This window comes from Clarias gariepinus, chromosome 2 (assembly GCF_024256425.1).
Source record: "Clarias gariepinus isolate MV-2021 ecotype Netherlands chromosome 2, CGAR_prim_01v2, whole genome shotgun sequence".
Lineage (NCBI taxonomy): Eukaryota > Metazoa > Chordata > Actinopteri > Siluriformes > Clariidae > Clarias > Clarias gariepinus.
In genome coordinates, this window is record NC_071101.1 from 31,548,557 (window position 1) to 31,566,706 (window position 18,150).

The 18,150-nt window shown below is 44.4% G+C and overlaps 1 protein-coding gene across 2 annotated transcripts in view; it reads left to right on the forward strand.

Annotated features, from left to right (window-relative positions):
- Positions 1-18,150, forward strand: part of LOC128505468 (von Willebrand factor A domain-containing protein 5A-like) — a 119,070-nt gene that overhangs the window by 55,373 nt on the left and 45,547 nt on the right. For both annotated transcript variants that reach the window (XM_053475909.1, XM_053475917.1), the window contains exon 15: positions 5-40. In XM_053475909.1, coding sequence (XP_053331884.1) covers positions 5-40 — 36 coding nt within the window. The remainder of the gene's footprint in view (positions 1-4; positions 41-18,150) is intronic.

An 18,150-nucleotide genomic window follows, 5' to 3' on the forward strand; every position in this document is an offset into this window, starting at 1 on the left:
ACAGAATATGATGCGGGCAGATCAATGTGTTCTAGTTACCGTAAGTAGTTAACTGAATATTAAAGTATATACTTGTTTTCAACCTTTGGATTAATTATATTTGCTTTATTTTTGTAAGGTTTCAACCTGGGTTAGAGGTGAATCGAATATTTAACAATTTGATTAATTTGATTAAACTGATTAAAATTTATGACATACACTTTATCAACCATCCAGCATTTAGCATGATTTAGTGTATCTAACCAATTCTGTTTATCACGTGGCCAACGCTGATAATACAAAATCTGGTAATATAGAACATCATTATGTCATATCATAATATAAATACTTTAAGTTCTCATCACAGTGTGTTTGGAAATGCTCCTTTCACTATAAAACATAGCTGTGATTTCTATTGTCAATTGTGGGACAGCTCAGCCTGTCCTTCTAGATTTTAAAAATGCATCAGACAGTTCTTAACACAAATCCACATATTTCCACAATATCCTTAGTTATTTTTTTTGCTTGAGGCAGGGCAATAATTAGAATCTGTGTTATAACATATTTTTTTAAGAGAGAAGCTACTCACATGATCAGTTAGAGATATAAGAATTGTTGTCAGCAAAAATATATTAATGACTGTAGTAATTATCCAAGCTCCTGATAATTTTGGTTTTTAAAAATCCAAATAAATTTTTGGACAGGCAGTGGTCTGTGTGTGCGTGTGTGGGTGGACAGGTAGTAAGGGCCAGGTAGCTCAGTGGTTAAGGCATTGGACTACGGTTCGGAAGATCCCAGGTTCAAACCCCACAACCACCAAGTTGCCACTGTTGGGCCCTTGAGCAAGGCCCTTAACTCTCAGATGTGTAATGAGATAAAAATGTAAGTTGCTCTGGATAAGAGCGTCTGCAAAATGCCTAAGTGTGTGTGTGCGTGTGCGTGCATGCGTGTGTGTGTATGTGCCTGTGAGTGTGTAGAAAAATAATGAACAGGAGCTCAAAGTACAGTTAGGGTTAGTTACATTTACTAGATGCTTTGGGAATTTAAGACTTTTTATGTGATTACTGTCTTTTTAAATGACTGGAAAAAATCGGACAAAAATCCTCCATAATCATATTATGATGTCTTTTTTTAAACATAGTTAAAATCCTTTTCAGACAACAGATACATTTATATGGACAATATTTCTTAAATCCAGTTGATATTATTCTAATTTTGACAACATAGTAAGTGCATGATAAGCGCCTGATAAGTGTGATGTGATCTGATTGGACATGGTAATAACTTGGTTCAATCTCTTGGGACCAGGGTGTGAATTTCATACTAGGAAAAGTGCAAACTTTATTAATTTTTATTTTTCCATTCTGACCCTGTTCCGGCTATGTCTAATGTTTTAAGGAGGTTAGTTTAGGTTTCTTATCTTTTATGATATATCCCACTGTCTAGATTATAATTGGTTACAAAAAATTTAGAGTCAGGGGCGTTACAGAATGGAAGTTAACCCAGTTGCAGACAAACAGCTTTATTAAAGGAAAGGCACAAAGGAATTTCACCATGCAGGCGCGGCAGGAGCAGAGAGGAGAGAGGCTGCGTGTGTGAGTGAGCAGGATGAATGGGGGAATCCCCTGTGACAAGAGAGGAGGCGGGTCGATGATGTGGGGGTGAGAGGCCTGTGAAAGACGTTCTTAGTGAATTATGTGCATATTCAATTCACGATAGCATCCGGCTCCAGGAGTGTGGGTGTTGGGAGGTCATACATCTAATCTCTTTTAAGGTCCTGATTGGCTCTCTCAGTCTGGCCGTTGGTCTGAGGGTGATAACCAGAGAAGAGGCCGGGGGTAGAGTTTACAAAATGCTGTCCAGAAGTTGGGGTCCGCAGACAGAAACAATGTCTACAGGTATACCGTATAGGTGAAATACATGTAGAATAAGTAACTCTGCCATTTCCTTGGCTGAGGGGAGTTTAGACAGGAAAACAAAGTGAACCGCTTTGTAGAAACGATCGACGATGGTTAAGATGCATGTGTGTGTTGAGTCTTGGAGTTTAGTAACCAAGTCTAGGGCTATGTGGGACCATGGTCTGTGGGGAATTGGGAGTGGTCTCAGGAGGCCTGCTGGGGGTTTATTGCTGGCTTTATTGCGAGCACAGACATCGCAAGCAGATACAAACTGTCGAGTATCTTATCTGATAGAGGACCACCAGAAGCGCTGTTAAACTAATGCGAGAGTACAGCTCCTCCAGGGTGACAGGCCAATGTTGAACTGTGGACCATTCTAGGACTCGTGAATGTGCTAGTCGTGGCACCTGCCAGGTGGTGTTTCTGGTGGGAGCCTTTGAAGAACTTGGCGAACGTGCAGGTTGCGATCATCCGGTGAGCGGGATAAAATCCATGTCATCTATGTAAACAAAGTGTCAAATGTCAATGTCATTCAAGTAAACAAAGTGTCAAAGTGTCATTCACCAAGGATTGGAAGACGGCTGGTGCAATGGCTAGTCCAAATGGCAACACAAGGTATTCGTAGTGTCCGAGAGGGTGTGAAAAGCTGTCTTCCACTCATCCCCCTCTCTAATCTTAACAGGGTGATAGGCATTAGGCAGGTCGAGTTTAGTAAAGATATTAGCCACCTGGAGGAGGTCAAAGGCTGTGGACATCAGGGGACGAGGGTAACGATTTTTAACAGTGATCTCATTAAGACCTCTGTAATCAATGCATGGTCATAAAGTCTTGTCCTTTTTAGACACAAAAAAGAATCTTGCCCCAGCGGGGGATAAAGAAGGGCGAATGATGCCAGCAGCAAGACATTTAGAAAAATACTTGTCCATGGCATCCCTTTCATTTAAACATAATGAATATAACCGTCCCCTGGGAGGAGTCATGCCTGGGAGGAGATCAATGGCACAATCGTAGGGTCTGTGTGGGGGGAGTAAGAGAGCATGTGACTTAGGAGATGTTACTGCAGAACAATGAGCAGACTTCAGGCAGGATGCTAGGCACAAGGGACTCCATTCTCGGATCGTGTTCTTAGCCCAGTCAATGTGTGGGTTATGACGGATCAGCCAAGGTCGACCAAGAACCAAGGAGGAGTGGGCGTCGTGCATAACAAGAAAGGAGAATGGTTGCCAGATACTCAAAGAGTTACTGGCTCTGTACGCCGAGTAATGGAAGTCAGAGTAGTGCCATCGAAGGCCCGAATGGCTAACGGAGCCTCAAGAGCATGGGTTGGGAGGTTGAGATCCTCAACCTTGGAGGCGGAGATCAAATTTTGGTCTGAGCCAGAGTCAGTTAGTGCAGGGACCACATGAGGTCTGCCATGTGCGACAATGATGGTAGGCAGAAGTGTGCGTGAGCTAGGGGATTGGTTAATGGCTGACCCCTCCAGAGCCCCTAGAATTACTGGAGGAGTTTGTGCTTTCAAAGGGCACTGGAGACAGTGACCCATCTGGTCACAATAAAGGCAAGAACCGGATTGGAGTCTCTGTTGACGCTCTTCAGGGAAGATCCGGGTTCTGTTTCTGTGGATAGGCTCTGGTTATGAACTGGGGCTCAGCCTGGATACTGTGTGCAAGCTGGGAGACGACAGTGGTGGTGCTAAAGGTCCAGAAATAGAAGGGAGCTTGAATCAAATATGGCGTCTCTGAGTTAATTCAATTCAATTCAATTTTATTTGTATAGCGCTTTTAGCAATTTTCATTTCAGTTTGTATAAAATTTGAATTTGTATGAATCAAAATGGTCAGTTTGTCTCTGGTGAGCAAGCCGAGGGCGACAGTGGCAAGGAAAAACTCCCTGAGATGGCAATAGGAAGAAACCTTGAGTGGAACCAGACTCAACAGGGAACCCATCCTCATTTGGGTGAAACAGAAAGCAGTAAATGATCTGCATTTATACAGTGTGTAGGGTGGGAGGCAGTTCAGCTATAATAGCTGATGTTAATTGATGTTAATATGGAGTCCAGGTAGTTATTAAAGAACCAGGTAGACTTGTAAGAAGTTCCAGTCATGAACTATCGAACTGTCAAGTCCCCAGAGAAACAGTTGCCAACACCAGTCAAGGCCAGAACCATTTTCTAGGTAGAGAGAATCATTCTCAGACACCAGACGCATCCCAGAGAGACACACGGGGCATCCATGTGACGAGATCTTCAGCCAGAAGCGGGGCACCAGGATGGGTCAGACAGGTCCGGAGGGCAGAGGGAGTCTGGATCACTGGCAGCTCAGGAACAACATGAGTAGCTCGACAGAGAGAGAGAAAGAGTGAAAGGGGGAGACAGGAGGAGAGAGGAAAGAGAAAGAGGGGGGGAAAGAGAAGAAGAGGAGAGATGACAGTTAGGTATGGTCACAGTCACACAATGTATAATGTGAATGTATATTAACTGTAGAGTGCAAGCAGAGACTCCGGCAGGACTAACTATGACAGCATAACTAAAAGGGAGAGCCAGAAGGAAACACAAACATGAGAGCTTCCTGACATGTAAAGCAAACAATCACTTCACCGTCAGCAAACCTGAGTGATCAATGAGAGACAGGAAGACAGCATCCAAACATACCAGTTCACCATAATACTCTACGTCCATGAGTCCCCCAGATCTGCTCTTTTACCTATGGCAAATCTATTTATAAAAATGCTTGGCTAAATAAATAGGTTTTTAGCCTGGACTTAAACACTGAGACTGTGTCTGAGTCCCGAACACTATTTGGAAGACTATTCTATAATTTTGGGGCTTTGTAAGAAAAAGCTCTGCCCCCAGCTGTATTTTTCATAATACGCGATACTGACAAGCAGCCTGCATCCTTTGATCGAAGTAGGCGTGGCGGATCGTAAGACACTAGCAGTTCGCTCAGGTACTGCGGCGCGAGACCATTTAATGCTTTATATGTCAAGAGTAGTATTTTAAAATCAATGCGAAATTTCACAGGGAGCCAATGGAGTGAAGATAAGATAGGGGGATGTGCTCATATCTTCTGGTTCTAGTAAGGAATCTCGCTGCTGCATTCTGGACTAGCTGAAGCTTATTTATGCATCTAGCTGAACAACCAGACAGTAAGGCATTACAATAGTCCAACCTAGAGGTGATAAAAGCATGAACTAGTTTTTCTGCATCGTTTAGCGACAATAAATTTCTTATCCTGGCAATATTTCTGAGGTGAAAGAATGCTATCCTGGTAATATTATCTACATGTGCTTCAAATGAAAGGCTGGAATCAATAATCACACCAAGGTCTTTCACTGTTGCATTTGATGGAACAGAAAGGCCATCTAAAGTTACGGTGTGATCTAAAATTTTACTCCTAGCTGTATGCGGTCCTATGACTAGATCTTCTGTCTTATCCGGATTTAGCAGAAGGAAGTTAATTAGCATCCAATTTCTTATGTCCTGCACACATTGCTCAATTTTAGTAAGCTGTTTTTTCTCATCAGGTTTTGCTGAGATATATAACTGTGTATCGTCAGCATAACAATGAAAACTAATACCATGCTTACGGATTATGTTGCCCAGAGGAAGCATGTAAAGGGAAAAAAGCAGTGGACCTAAAACTGAACCCTGCGGAACGCCAAACTCCACTAGAGAACATGCAGAATAATCACCATTTAAGTCTACATACTGATAACGATGGGTCAGATAGGATCTGAGCCAGGAGAGGGCTGTACCCTTAATTCTTACTACATTTTCTAATCTGTAAAGAAGAATAGCGTGATCAACAGTGTCAAAAGCTGCACTGAGGTCAAGTAATACAAGTTACACAACCCTGATCAGAGGCCAATAGAATGTCGTTTACTACTTTAACGAGTGCTGTCTCTGTACTGTGATGAGGCCTAAATCCTGACTGATACAGTTCATGTATGCCATTTCTATGTATATATGAGCATAGCTGCTCCGCTACTATCTTTTCCAGAATCTTAGAGATAAAGGGGAGGTTTGATATTGGCCTGTAACTGGACAGCTGACAGGGGTCGAGGTCAGGTTTCTTAATTATTGGTTTGATAACTGCTAATTTAAAAGATTTTGGAACCTAACCAATGCTGAGTGAAGAATTAATTATTCTCAACAGGGGTTCTGTTATTGCTGGTACTATCTGTTTAAGAAATTGTGTCGGTACAGGATCTAAAATACAGGTTGATGAATTTAAAGAAGAGATGAGTGAAATTAGTTCATTCTCTTCAAGGGGAGTAAAGTATTCTAGGTTCTGATCTGACATGGCTAGATTAACATCTGCATCAATTACATTGTTTGGTTTCAAAACCTCAATTTTATGCCTAATATTTACAATTTTATTATTAAAAAAGTTCATGAAGTCCTCACTATTGCATGATGTTGTTGTGGAGATTTCTGCAGTGGTCTTATTTCTGGTTAATTTGGCTACAGCATTAAATAAGAATCTAGGATTATTTTTGTTATTTTCTATAAGAGTGGAGAGATATGTTGATCTAGCTACACTAAGAGCTTTTCTATAGTTCAGGATGCTCTCCTTCCATGCTATTTGAAATACTAGTAATTTAGTTTGACACCATTTACGTTCTAATTTCCGAGCGGTCTGTTTTAAAGTGCGCGTGTGATCGTTATACCAGGGAGCAAGTTTCTTATCTCTAATAATTTTTCTTTTAACTGGAGTTACATTATCTAAGGTATAGCGAAATGTCGACTCTAAATATTCAGTCGCCTGATCGAGTTCTGTGGGGTCAGACGGTGATCTAATCGAAGTTGGGAACTCTGGGAGATTACTGATAAAACTGTTTGGTAGTTGATGTAAATGTACGTTTCATACGGTAGCGCGGCGCTGTGCGTACATTATTATTGTGACACACTTGAATTGAGACAAGATAGTGATCTGAGATAACTGGAAGACAAGATAGTGATCTGAGATAGTGGAATTGTGAATAAATTTCTTATACTTAATCCGAATAATATTATTAAATCTAAAGTGTGACCTGCTTTATGAGTGGGTCCTACTACACACTGATTTACTTCTACCGAGTCCAGTACAGACATAAATGCTGTTCTCAGAGGGTCTTCTGGGTTTTCAAAATGAATATTAAAATCTCCAGCAATTAACACTTTGTCCACAGAAACGACTAGGTTTGAAAGGAAATCTGCAAATTCACTAAGAAATTCAGAGTACGGCCCTGGAGGTCTGTAAATGACAATTAGCGGGATCGACTGAGCTGACTTAATATAGTTAAATACACTTATGTTACTATAAAGAATTTCAAATTAATTAAATTTGTGTCCGTGTTTTTGTACAATAGTCAAATTATCATTGTGAATAACTGTGACGCCTCCTCCTCTACCAGTTAACCGAGTTAGCCAAGCATCTACACGACACGTTAAATCCATAAGACCATGAAATTCCAGGGTAGCTCCTGCCTAATTCACTGGTCCTTGAGACTGTGAAGAAAGACATAGAGTGCTTGGGTGTCCCAGTTCGCCGATACGGCCAGAGTGCGGAACTCTGTGGGAGTGGGAGCGGTCGAACACCCTTTTCATTTCCTCACTAAATGTTCTGAAGGTCGCGCAGCAAGGGTCATTGGCGTCCCAAACAGTAGTTCCCCATTCACGTGCCCGGTCGGTGAGGAGAGTGATAACATAAGTCACCCTAGTACATTCAGTAGGGAAGGAGGACGCCTGGAGCTTGAACAGCAAGGAGCATTGGGACAAAAAAGAGCGACAGGTTCCGGGTTCCCTTTCAAAGGCTACACTTGATGCTGCGTGAAAACGCTATGGGAACATCTTTTCGTGTTGCCAGTTGTGAAGCATGTGTGTATTAAACACGCCAAATTTTGGCTTATATAACCTCGGTCAGGTGACGTCATCTGATGAGACGCACCTGCAGGTTATAAATAGGAGTAAACCGGAAACATTCCTCAGATCTTTTGTCCTCACCACATTGTGCGCGTGTGTGTACAAGCAAAGTCAAAGGATATCAAAAGCAAAGAAAAGTGTTAACTCACCTATAAAATGGCCAAGTTTAAAATGAGATGGGCCTCTCTTTTGCGAAAATTTTCTTTCAGAGGGCGATCTCCACACTTCTAAGCTTTGAGTGTTTGGGCAAAAAGCACGCTCTCCGTGGGCTTCACGGAGACTGCGAACATTGTGATCTTCTTCCCATGAAGGTGCTCTGCGTGCGCCTCGCGTTCTTTAGGGAACCACGAGCCGCGCTGCACTCCTGGGGATCACAAGCCGATCTGGCCGAGGTGCGGGAAACGGAATCTCCCCTCATTTCTCTTGCCCTCTCTTCTAATCGGGAAGTCTCTCCTTCCACTTCACAAGCGCGCTCCGGTGCTTCTTGTGAGTGTCTAGAAGAGACTCGCTCTCTTGCTTCTGTAAAAATGGAAGTAGCTACCTCAGAACGCTCCTCTAAGGAGGATAGAGAATATGAGGAGCTGCTTGAAGTCATAACGCATGCAGTCGGACAGCTGCACATTGATTGGCCGCAGGAGCAAGCCTTCCCCAAACATTCTAAATTAAACGACAGATTTTTGTCGGGTGGCCAAGAGATGGAGCCACAATGTCGCTCTCTCCCCTTTTTTGGCGACCTCCATAACGAATTAACTCGTTCTTGGAGCAAGCCTTATTCTTCCTGTATTTTTGTACCATCAACTTCGTTTTATGCGAATATCGTTGTTGCAAAAGCACAAGGTTATACAGTGGCTTGCAAAAGTATTCGGCCCTTTTCCACATTTTGTCACATTACAGCCACAAACATGAATCAATTTTATTGGAATTCCACGTGAAAGACCAATACAAAGTGGTGTACACTTGATAAGTGGAACGAAAATCATACATGATTCCAAACATTTTTTACAAATAAATAACTGCAAAGTGGGGTGTGCGTAATTATTTAGCCCCCTTTGGTCTGAGTGCAGTCAGTTGCCCATAGACATTGCCTGCAGAGTGCTAATGACTAAATAGAGTGCACCTGTGTGTAATCTAATGTCAGTACGAATACACCTGCTTTGTGACGGCCTCAGAGGTTGTCTAAGAGAATATTGGGAGCAACAACATCATGAAGTCCAAAGAACACACCAGACAGGTCAGGGATAAAGTTATTGAGAAATTTAAAGCAGGTTTAGGCTACAAAAAGATTTCCAAAGCCTTGAACATCCCACGGAGCACTGTTCAAGTGATCATTTAGAAATGGAAGGAGACTGCTAACTGTACACAACTGCACAACTGTAAACCTACCAAGACAAGGCCGTCCACCTAAACTCACAGGCCGAACAAGGAAAGCGCTGATCAGAAATGCAGCCAAGAGGCCCATGGTGATTCTGGACAAGCTGCAGAGATCTACAGCTCAGGTCGGGGAATCTGTCCATAGGACAACTATTAGTTGTGCACTGCACAAAGTTGTTAACAGAAAACCATAAGAAGTCCCGTTTGCAGTTTTCCACAAGCCATGTGGGGGACACAGCAAACATGTGGAAGAAGGTGCTCTGGTTAAATGAGACCAAAATGAAACTTTTTGGCCAAAATGCAAAACGCTATGTGTGGCGGAAAACTAACACTGCACATCACTCTGAACACACCATCCCCACAGTCAAATATGGTGGTGGCAGCATCATGCTCTGGGGGTGCTTCTCCTTAGCAGGGACAGGGAAGCTGGTCAGAGTTGATGGGAAGATGGATGGAGCCAAATACAGGGCAATCTTGGAAGAAAACCTCTTGGAGTCTGCAAAAGACTTGAGACTGGGGCGGAGGTTCACCTTCCAGCAGGACAACGACCCTAAACATAAAGCCAGGGCAACAATGGAATGGTTTTAAACAAAACATATTCATGTGTTAGAATGGCCCAGTCAAAGTCCAGATCTAAATCCGATCAAGAATCTGTGGCAAGATCTGAAAACTGCTGTTCACAAACGCTGTCCATCTAATTTGACTGAGCTGGAGCTGTTTTGCAAAGAAGAATGGGCAAGGATTTCAGTCACTAGATGTGCAAAGCTGGTAGAGACATACCCTAAAAGACTGGCAGCTGTAATTGCAGCAAAAGGTGGTTCTACAAAGTATTGACTCAGGGGGCTGAATAATTACGCACACCACACTTTTCAGTTATTTATTTGTAAAAAATGTTTGATTTTCGTTCCACTTCTCACGTGTACACCAGAGTCTTTGTATTGGTCTTTGACGTGGAATTCCAAGAAAATTGATTCATGTTTGTGGCTGTAATGTGACAAAATGTGGAAAAGTTCAAGGAGGCCGAATACTTTTGCAAGCCACTGTATGATGATGCACCAGATAGAAGAGACGCTCGCGGGCTATCTCTCTCCTGGGACATCATCCTCACTGAAGAAGCCAACACTTCCCTGTGTAGTACTTCTTCTACCCTGGTAGGAAAGGCTTTCCAAGCAGCAGGTCAGGTCGGCGCTTTTTTGCACACCATGGCGGTTTTGCAGGCGTATCAGGCTGATCTGCTAAAGGATTTGAGCACGAGCGGTACCGTGAATGAGATAGCATTCACAGAATAATGCCGGGCTACTGACTTGTCCCTTCGCGCAACCAAGCAGACGGCCCATGCTATCGGCCGTTCTATGGATTCCCTGGTGTCCGCAGAGGGGCACTTGAGGTTAAACTTGACAGGCATCAAGGATAAGGATTGAGCATTCCTCCTTGATGCCCAAGTCTCACCTTCCGGCCTGTTCGGTGACGCTGTTAATTCCGTCGCCACTAGGTTTCGGGAAGCTAGGCTATATGAACAGGCCCCCGGGAAAAATTTATCCACGCTGTGCTCAGGAGTCAAGTCTGTCTCCAACAGCACGTTAGTCCTTCGGTCATACCCTGCTGTATTCCAGGATGCCGAACCACTAACACCTCTCCATGCAGCCAAAGTGCTAAGACTTGCTAAGCAGTTATCAAACCAATAATTAAGAAACCTGACCTCGACCCCTGTCAGCTGTCCAGTTACAGACCAATATCAAACCTCCCCTTTATCTCTAAGATCCTGGAAAAGATAGTAGCGGAGCAGCTATGCTCATATATACATAGAAATGGCATACATGAACTGTATCAGTCAGGATTTAGGCCTCATCACAGTACAGAGACAGCACTCGTTAAAGTAGTAAATGACATTCTATTGGCCTCTGATCAGGGTTGTGTAACTATGCTTGTATTACTTGACCTCAGTGCAGCTTTTGACACTGTTGATCACGCTATTCTTCTTCACAGATTAGAAAATGTAGTGGGAATTAAGGGTACAGCCCTCTCCTGGCTCAGATCCTATCTGACCCATCGTTATCAGTATGTAAACTTAAATGGTGATTATTCTGCATGTTCTCTAGTGGAGCTTGGCGTTCCGCAGGGTTCAGTTTTAGGTCCACTGCTTTTTTCCCTTTACATGCTTCCTCTGGGCAACATAATCCGTAAGCATGGTATTAGTTTTCATTGTTATGCTGACGATACACAGTTATATGTCTCAGCAAAACCTGATGAGAAAAAACAGCTTACTAAAATTGAGCAATGTGTGCAGGACATAAGAAATTGGATGCTAATTAACTTCCTTCTGCTAAATCCGGATAAGACAGAAGTTCTAGTCATAGGACCGCATACAGCTAGGAGTAAAATTTTAGATCACACCGTAACTTTAGATGGCCTTTCTGTTCCATCAAATGCAACAGTGAAAGACCTTGGTGTGATTATTGATTCCAGCCTTTCATTTGAAGCACATGTAGATAATATTACCAGGATAGCATTCTTTCACCTCAGAAATATTGCCAGAATAAGAAATTTATTGTCGCTAAACGACGCAGAAAAACTAGTTCATGCTTTTATCACCTCTAGGTTGGACTATTGTAATGCCTTACTGTCTGGTTGTTCAGCTAGATGCATAAATAAGCTTCAGCTAGTCCAGAATGCAGCAGCGAGAGTCCTCACCAGAACCAGAAGATATGAGCACATCACCCCTATCTTATCTTCACTCCATTGGCTCCCTGTGAAATTTCGCATTGATTTTAAAATACTACTCTTGACATATAAAGCATTAAATGGTCTCGCGCCGCAGTACCTGAGCGAACTGCTAGTGTCTTACGATCCGCCACGCCTACTTCGATCAAAGGATGCAGGCTGCTTGTCAGTACCGCGTATTATAAAAAATACAGCTGGGGGCAGAGCTTTTTCTTACAAAGCCCCAAAGTTATGGAATAGTCTTCCAAATAGTGTTCGGGACTCAGACACAGTCTCAGTGTTTAAGTCCAGGCTAAAAACCTATTTATTTAGCCAAGCATTTTTATAAATAGATTTTCCATAGGTAAAGGAGCAGATCTGGGGGACTCATGGACGTAGAGTATTATGGTGAACTGGTATGTTTGGATGCTGTCCTCCTCACTCTCATTGATCACTCAGGTTTGCTGACGGTGAGGTGATTGTTTGCTTTACATGTCAGGAAGCCCTTATGTTTGTGTTTCCTTCTGGCTCTCCCTTTTAGTTATGCTGTCATAGTTAGTCCTGCCGGAGTCTCTGCTTGCACTCTACAGTTAATATACATTCGCATTATACATTGTGTGACTGTGACCATACCTAACTGCCATCTCTCCTCTTCTTCTCTTCCCCCCCCTCTTTCTTTTTCCTCTCTCCTCCTGTCCCCCCCTTTCACTCTTTCTCTCTCTCTCTGTCGAGCTACACATGTCGTTCCTGAGCTGCCAGTGATCCAGACTCCCTCTGCCCTCCGGACCTGTCTGACCCATCCTGGTGCCCCGCTTCTGGCTGAAGATCTCGTCACATGGATGCCCCGTGTGTCTCTCTGGGATGCGTCTGGTGTTTGGGAATGATTCTCTCTACCTAGAAAATGGTTCTGGCCTTGACTGGTGTTGGCAACTATTTCTCTGGGGACTTGACAGTTCGATAGTTCATGACTGGAACTTCTTACAAGTCTACCTGGGTCTTCAATAAATACCTGGACTCCATATTAACATCAATTAACATCAGCTATTATAGCTGAACTGCCTCCCACCCTACACACTGTATAAATGCAGATCATTTACTGCTTTCTGTTTCACCCAAATGAGGATGGGTTCCCTGTTGAGTCTGGTTCCTCTCAAAGTTTCTTCCTATTACCATCTCAGGGAGTTTTTCCTTGCCACTGTCGCCCTCGGCTTGCTCACCAGGGACAAACTGACCATTTTGATTCATACAAATTCACATTTAATACAAACTTAAATAATTCTTTTGACTATGTAAAGCTGCTTTGCGGCAATGAAAATTGCTAAAAGCGCTATACAAATAAAATTGAATTGAATTGAATTGAACTTGTGCCCCTCTCGGAGAAACTGGCAGAGTGGAAGCTACTGCTAAGCATATCTCCCTGGGTGTTAAAGGCTGTAGAAAAAGGCTACAGGATTCAGTTCTTACATCACCCTTCGCGTTTCAACGACGTGGTCTCCACTTCCATGAGACCGGAAAGGGTGCATCTGCTGACAGAAGTTGCTGGGAATAGGGGCCAAAGAACATGTTCCCTTACCAGACAGAGAATCAGCCTACTACAGTCGGTATTTCTTGGTATCCCAAGAGGAACGATGGGCTGCGTCCAATTTTTAGATTTTCGCAGGCTGTACCGCTATCTATAAAAATAAATAAATACAGCTTCAAACGTTGACTGTCAAAGTAATTGCTCTCAAATCCTACCAAGCGAATGATTTGTGACAATCGATCTGAAGGATGCATACTTTCATATAGAAATATTGCCACAACACAGGAGGTCCCTGAGGTTCGTTTTCGGGGGCGAAGCCTACCAGTATCGGGTCCTTTCATTTGGTCTAGCTCTTTTACCTGCACATACACAAAATGCATGGATGTAGTTCTGGCTCTTATGACTCCTGAGCATCGGTATTTGAATTACATAGACGACTGGCTGGCCCAGTCTCAGTAGCTAGCGCTTCGACATCAGCATGTCGTCCTAGCTCATCTTTGTTTCTTAAAATTGAGACCCAATGCCACAAAAAGTGTGCTCTTTCCTGTTCAGAGGACAACATATTTGGGTGTCACATGGGATTCGATCGTAAGCGGGCACAGCTGTCTCCCGCTCGTGTCGAATCCAACCTCAACACCCTCAAGGAAATCAAGCTAGACCAGAAAGTGACTGTTCATCACTTTTAGAGATCTTAGCTCTCATGGCAGTTGTGGCTAAGAACTCGGGTTTCTGACTCTGGGTTCCACTTTAAGTTCGTCTTGTCGTCGCAGATGCTAACGACAGACGCTTCCCTCACGGGCTGGGGTGCAGTCTTAGATGATCGTCTAGCCCAAGGGAGCTAGAAAGGCTATCTTCTCGCGTGGCACATTAATTGATTCGAAATGATGGCTCTATTTTTGGCCCTAAAGCACTTTCTCCAGCAGTTGGGAGGCTACCATGTCCTAGTACGGGTGTACAACACTACGGCAGTCTCATATATTAATCGCCAGGGCGGACTGCGCTCGCGCCACTAAATAAGCTAGCACACCAGGTTCCTGTCCCTCAGGGCGATTTACATTCCAGGGCATATGAATGTGGGAGCAGTTGTACTGTCCAGTCAAGCTCTGACACACGGGGAATGGAAACCCCACCCTGAAGTACAGTCTATCTGGGAGAGATTATTATTTTATGTAACAAAGGTGGACCTCTTTGCCTCGCAAAAACAGCAAATGTCCCCTTTACTACTCTCTGCCTCTTCCAGTTCCCCTGGGTCTGGACGTGGCCCAGGTTACGCCTTTATGCGTTTTTCCTCGGTAGTCTTGGCGAGGGTCCGTCAACAGCGTTTGCGCCTCTTATTGATAGCGCCCTGTTGGCCGACCGGAGTGTGGTTTTTGGATCCAGTATCTTTACTCGACGGCTCACCATGGTGATTCCAGTAAGGAGGGATCTTTTATCCCCGGCCCGAGCTTTGGAACCTTCACGTTTGGCCCCTGAACGGGCCCAACTAAGTCAAGCTGGTTTTCCAGCCAGTGTAATTAAGACTATTCTAAGTGCTAGGGCTCCCTCAACTAGAAGAGCTCATGCCCTCAAATGGAATGTATTTGAAAGTTGGTGCATGACGAAGCAGGTAGACCCAGTCCACTGCCAAATTGTTTCAGTGCTGGAGTTCCTGCAGGCAAAGTTGTCTTCGGGCTTGTGCCCTAGTGCTTTCAGGACGTAAGTAGCTGCTAGTTTAGCCTGTCACGTTCTGATTGATGGGGTTACTTTGGGAAAACACCCCTTAGTTGCCTGTTTCATTCGTGGAGCTAAACGGTTGAGGCCATCCACTAGAGCCACGGTCCCTTCGTGGGATTTTTTCTATTGTGCAGCGCCTGTAAGGTTTCTGACCCTTAACACTAGAAGCGCCGCGCCAGTGTCACCTACTAATAATGCAGTTCAGCGGTCATTTAACCACCTATTGTTTTGAATGGGAAGCTGTTGCTGACACACAATGATCGCTAGATGGCGCTTTCACCAAGTGCAAATAGTTTAGCTCCAAGATAAACTTGTACTTGGACAATGCGCCATTCATTCCCACGTTGATAATCAGCGGTATCTTTTTTCATATTCAACTGAGAAAACCTACTACAGAGTCTCTAAGGGGACAAAGGAAAAGGGGAAAAACGGCAGAAAAAAAACAAGTCATGTTTTGCATTATAACCCAAAGTTTTTGGCATGACATTTTTCTGTCATTTTTTCTTCTCCTTTGTCCATCTAGGGGCTTCATACAAAAAGGAAAGCTCTACTAAATTTTATATCGTATGGAGAAAATTTATTCGTTTTTTCATTCTATTTGAAACGTCTCGGGTTACTTTGCTGTAACCCTGTTCCCTGAAAAGGTGGGAACGAGATGCTGCGTGAAAACGCTATGGGAACATCTTGTCATGTTGCCGGTTGTGAAGCATGTGTGTACCTAACACGCCAAATTTTTGGCTTTTATAACCTCGGTCAGGTGACGTCATCTGATAGGATGCACCTGCAGGTTATAAATAGGAGTGAACCGGAAACATTCCTCAGATTGATTTGTCTGAACGGACGTCCGGTCACATAGGCAGTGCGGCATTTGGACGCAGCATCTCGTTCCCGACTTCACAGGGAACAGGGTTACAGCAAAGTAACCAGAGACGTTCCCTTTCAAAGGCTACACTCGATGCTGCGTGAAAACGCTATGGGAACGAGAGTGCCAACGCTGCCGCACTGCAAGTGTCTGGACTCCAAGGTTGTGTAGCGTGTGCGCACAAGGCCGAGAAGGTCTCAGAACTATGTCTGGGTAGATGACTCGAGGACCTGTGGGCCCGGAGTAGCATGAACATCCAAACTATAAATGTAATAAATGTGTGCGGAGAGGACAACCCTCCGTGTCACACACTTGCTGCAGGAGAATACCTCTTGCTAGTGCAATAGATGAGGCGATCCCCCTGGTTGAATGAGCCCTGATTCCTAGAGGCGAAGTGAGCCCACGCGCCTCATAGGAGAGGGCAATAGCCCAGTGTAGTGGGGGCCACCCCACTACAAAACACTAGGCTTCAAAACACTGGCTAATGCGGTGGACGTAAATCTGAAGAGCATGTACTGGACACAGTAAGTGAAGTCTCTCCTGCTCCGAAGCTGTAAAGGCGAAGGACAGAAGGCTTCAAAACAATAGGATGCATATTGGCAAATGTGTGCGGAGAGGACCAACCCTGCGCATCACAGACTTGCTGCAAAGGAATACCTCTTGCTAGTGCAATTGATGAGGCGAATCCCCTGGTTGAATGAACCCTGATTTCTAGAGGCGAAGTGAGCCCACGCGCCTCATAGGAGAGGGCAATAGCTGTCCGATCCTCTTAGAGAGGTAACACCATTTAGAAAAACCATCTTAGAATAGTCTTAATTACGCTGGCTGGAAGACCAGCTTGACTTAGAGTCAGAGAGTAGTGAATGGGACATTTGCTGATCTTGCGAGACAAAGAGGTCCACCTACGCTACATGAAATTTTCCCAGAATGTAAATCGCCCTGAGGGACAGGAATCTGGTGCGCTAGCTATTTAGCGGCGCGAGCACAGTCCGCCCTAGCGATTAATATATGAGACTGCCATAGTGTTGTCCACCTGCACTAGGACATGGTAGTCTCAACTGCTGGAGGAAGTGCTTTAGGACCTGAAATAGAGCCATGATTCTGAGGCAATTTATGTGCCGCGCAAAACGATGGCCTCTCCAGCTCCCTTGGGCTGGACGCTCATTTAAGACCGCACCCCAGCCCATGAGTGAAGCGTCTGTCGTTAGCATCTGCGATGACGAGACGAACTTAGAGTGGGACCCAGAGTCAGAAACCGGGGTCTGAACCACATACGAAGGGTACGAAGCACCTGGCGCGTAGCCCTTATTGGGGATTGGCCCTAGAGTAAAATCCCCTGGTTCTTAGCCACAACTGAAATGCTCTCATGTGCAGAAGGTCCAAAGGTGCCACCGTGGATACAGCTGCCATGAGAGCTAAGATCTCTGAAAGTGATGGTCACTTTCTGGTCTAGCTTGATTTCCTTGACGGTGTTGAGAATGGATTCGACACGAGCCGGAGACAGCTGTGCCCGCTTACGCTCAAATTTCATGTGACATCCAAAAATGTTGTTCTCTAAAAAGGAAAAAGCATGCTTTCATGGCATTGGATCTCAATCCTAGGAAACAAAGATTAGCTAGAACGACATGCTGATGTCGAAGCACTAGCTACTGAGACTGGGCCAGCCAGTCATGTAATTCAATACGGATGCTCTGGAGTCGTAAGAGCCAGAACTACATCCATGTATTTTGTGTATGTGCGGGTGAAAAAGCTAGACCAAATAGAAGGACCCGATACTGGTAAGCTTCGCCCCCGAAAGCGAACCTCAGGAACCTCCTGTGTTGTGGCAATATTTCCATTGATTTATTTTTAGATAGCGGTAAAGCCCGCAAAGTCTAAAAAATTGGACGCAGCCCCCCGTTCCTCTTGCACTTTCCGGTTTCATGGAAGTGGAGACCACGCCATTGAAACGCGGAGGGTGATGTGAGAACTGAATCCTGTAGTTTCTCTGTACAGTGCTTAGTGCCCAAGGAGATATACTTGGCAGTAGCTTCCACGCTGCCAGTTTCTCAGAAAGGGGCAAAGCTCAGCGGCTTGGTTAAACGGGGGGGATGTTAGATGTTCGGTTCCTGAAACACGGCAGGAAAAACCCGAAGAACTAACATTTTATTGGAGACTGGAGTTGCCCGAAACACCAGTGGTGGCGGAGCAAGAACACCAACCTC